We start from the raw sequence: 1,339 nt of genomic DNA, 5'->3' as shown, positions 1-1,339 counted from the left end.
CGACCGACCTCCTCAGCATCGGTAGCGAGAACAAGACGCAGGGAAATGAACTGCATCCTTGAGACGGACGTACTGTGAGGGTGTAATTCCTGATTCAGCCATAGACCAGGAAGGGCCTTGATTGCATGAATGAGCAGCAAGTGGCCATAGAGAGTGAGTGAGAGTGGGTGAATCCATAATGATTTTATCTTCTCCATTTTTTATTAGGATGTTGCACCTGAAAGGGAATGCAGGATGTTGCTCCTGTTGAGGATTTTGTAATTCTTATTGTCTTTCATTTCTCAGGTGGTTGTCTGTGTGATGATGAATTTATTATTTTGTTTTGTTAATTGAATAATGTGAAGATTTTCAAGGTTATTGTTTACAGCAACACACACAAGCTTATTGAAAATTTGTGTACTTATCCAGTGATGCAAATATTTCTAATACTTCTTTGATTTATGACTGTTGCAAATAGATATGAAAAATGTACTTTATATAATAATTTAATTATATAGTATTCAGAATTAGTGATTATAATTTCTAAGGTGTACTACATTTTCATGATCTAAACTATATTTTAATTGAGAAAATATTGAAATTATTATCCTATATTTCCTTTTGATAAACATAATTCTTATCTAGCTCCAACTTTGAAACTACAACTCTCTCTTGAACCCTGCCTTATATAATTTAGACCTTCTTCCACTAGTACTGAATATCTTTAAAACTCATAGTTTCTCTCTTGCTTATCGCCCAGATACACTCATCCTGATTACAGGTAATATCAACCTCCTGACATCGACTGGACATCCATTTCTCCCTTTACCCCTCTTACTGACCATACAAGTATATGGCATAAATACACACACACACAAATAGCACTACAGGCCACTCCAACATAAACCACTATACACCCTATAGTTGATGATGGTGGCCCTCACTCTTTTCCAATGCATACACAGGACTTGTTGCTTTCACTGTAAATAACAAATGTACTCCAGTTGTCCACGTGACTCTTCCCTGGTATAGATAAATCAGACAAGACTTTACTCTCTGGAACAGTAGCTTTTTTCTCAGAGGGTCCCTACTGAAGCCCCCCTTTCACAAACTGGAACATATTTAGGCACACCATTCACTCAGCCATGGTAGTTCACATGTCACAGAATACATTTTAAGCACACACTGTCCTGGTTTAACAGAGAACTTCACAAAATCCATGCAGATATATAACACCATAGAAAACCTGAGTGATTTCAAGTTATTACAGAAAACCTTTGCCATAGATATTAAGAAGCCATTGTACAAACATAAAGCATGTTGCAAACATGTTTTGTTGATAACATCAGGAGTAACATGA

The 1,339-nt window shown here is 36.5% G+C and overlaps 1 protein-coding gene across 1 annotated transcript in view; it reads left to right on the top strand.

Annotated features, from left to right (window-relative positions):
• Positions 1 to 110: 110 nt before the first annotated feature.
• The window catches only part of LOC119591440 (BRISC and BRCA1-A complex member 1-like), a gene marked incomplete in the record, with an annotated part of 12,840 nt that continues 11,611 nt past the window's right edge, over positions 111 to 1,339 (top strand). Inside the window, 1 exon segment of the mRNA XM_037940180.1 lies at positions 111 to 153. Coding sequence (XP_037796108.1) covers positions 126 to 153 — 28 coding nt within the window.

This window comes from Penaeus monodon, chromosome 28 (genome assembly GCF_015228065.2).
Source record: "Penaeus monodon isolate SGIC_2016 chromosome 28, NSTDA_Pmon_1, whole genome shotgun sequence".
Lineage (NCBI taxonomy): Eukaryota > Metazoa > Arthropoda > Malacostraca > Decapoda > Penaeidae > Penaeus > Penaeus monodon.
The sequence above is the reverse complement of the archived record's forward strand: the minus strand, read 5'-3'. Positions and strand labels throughout refer to the sequence as shown.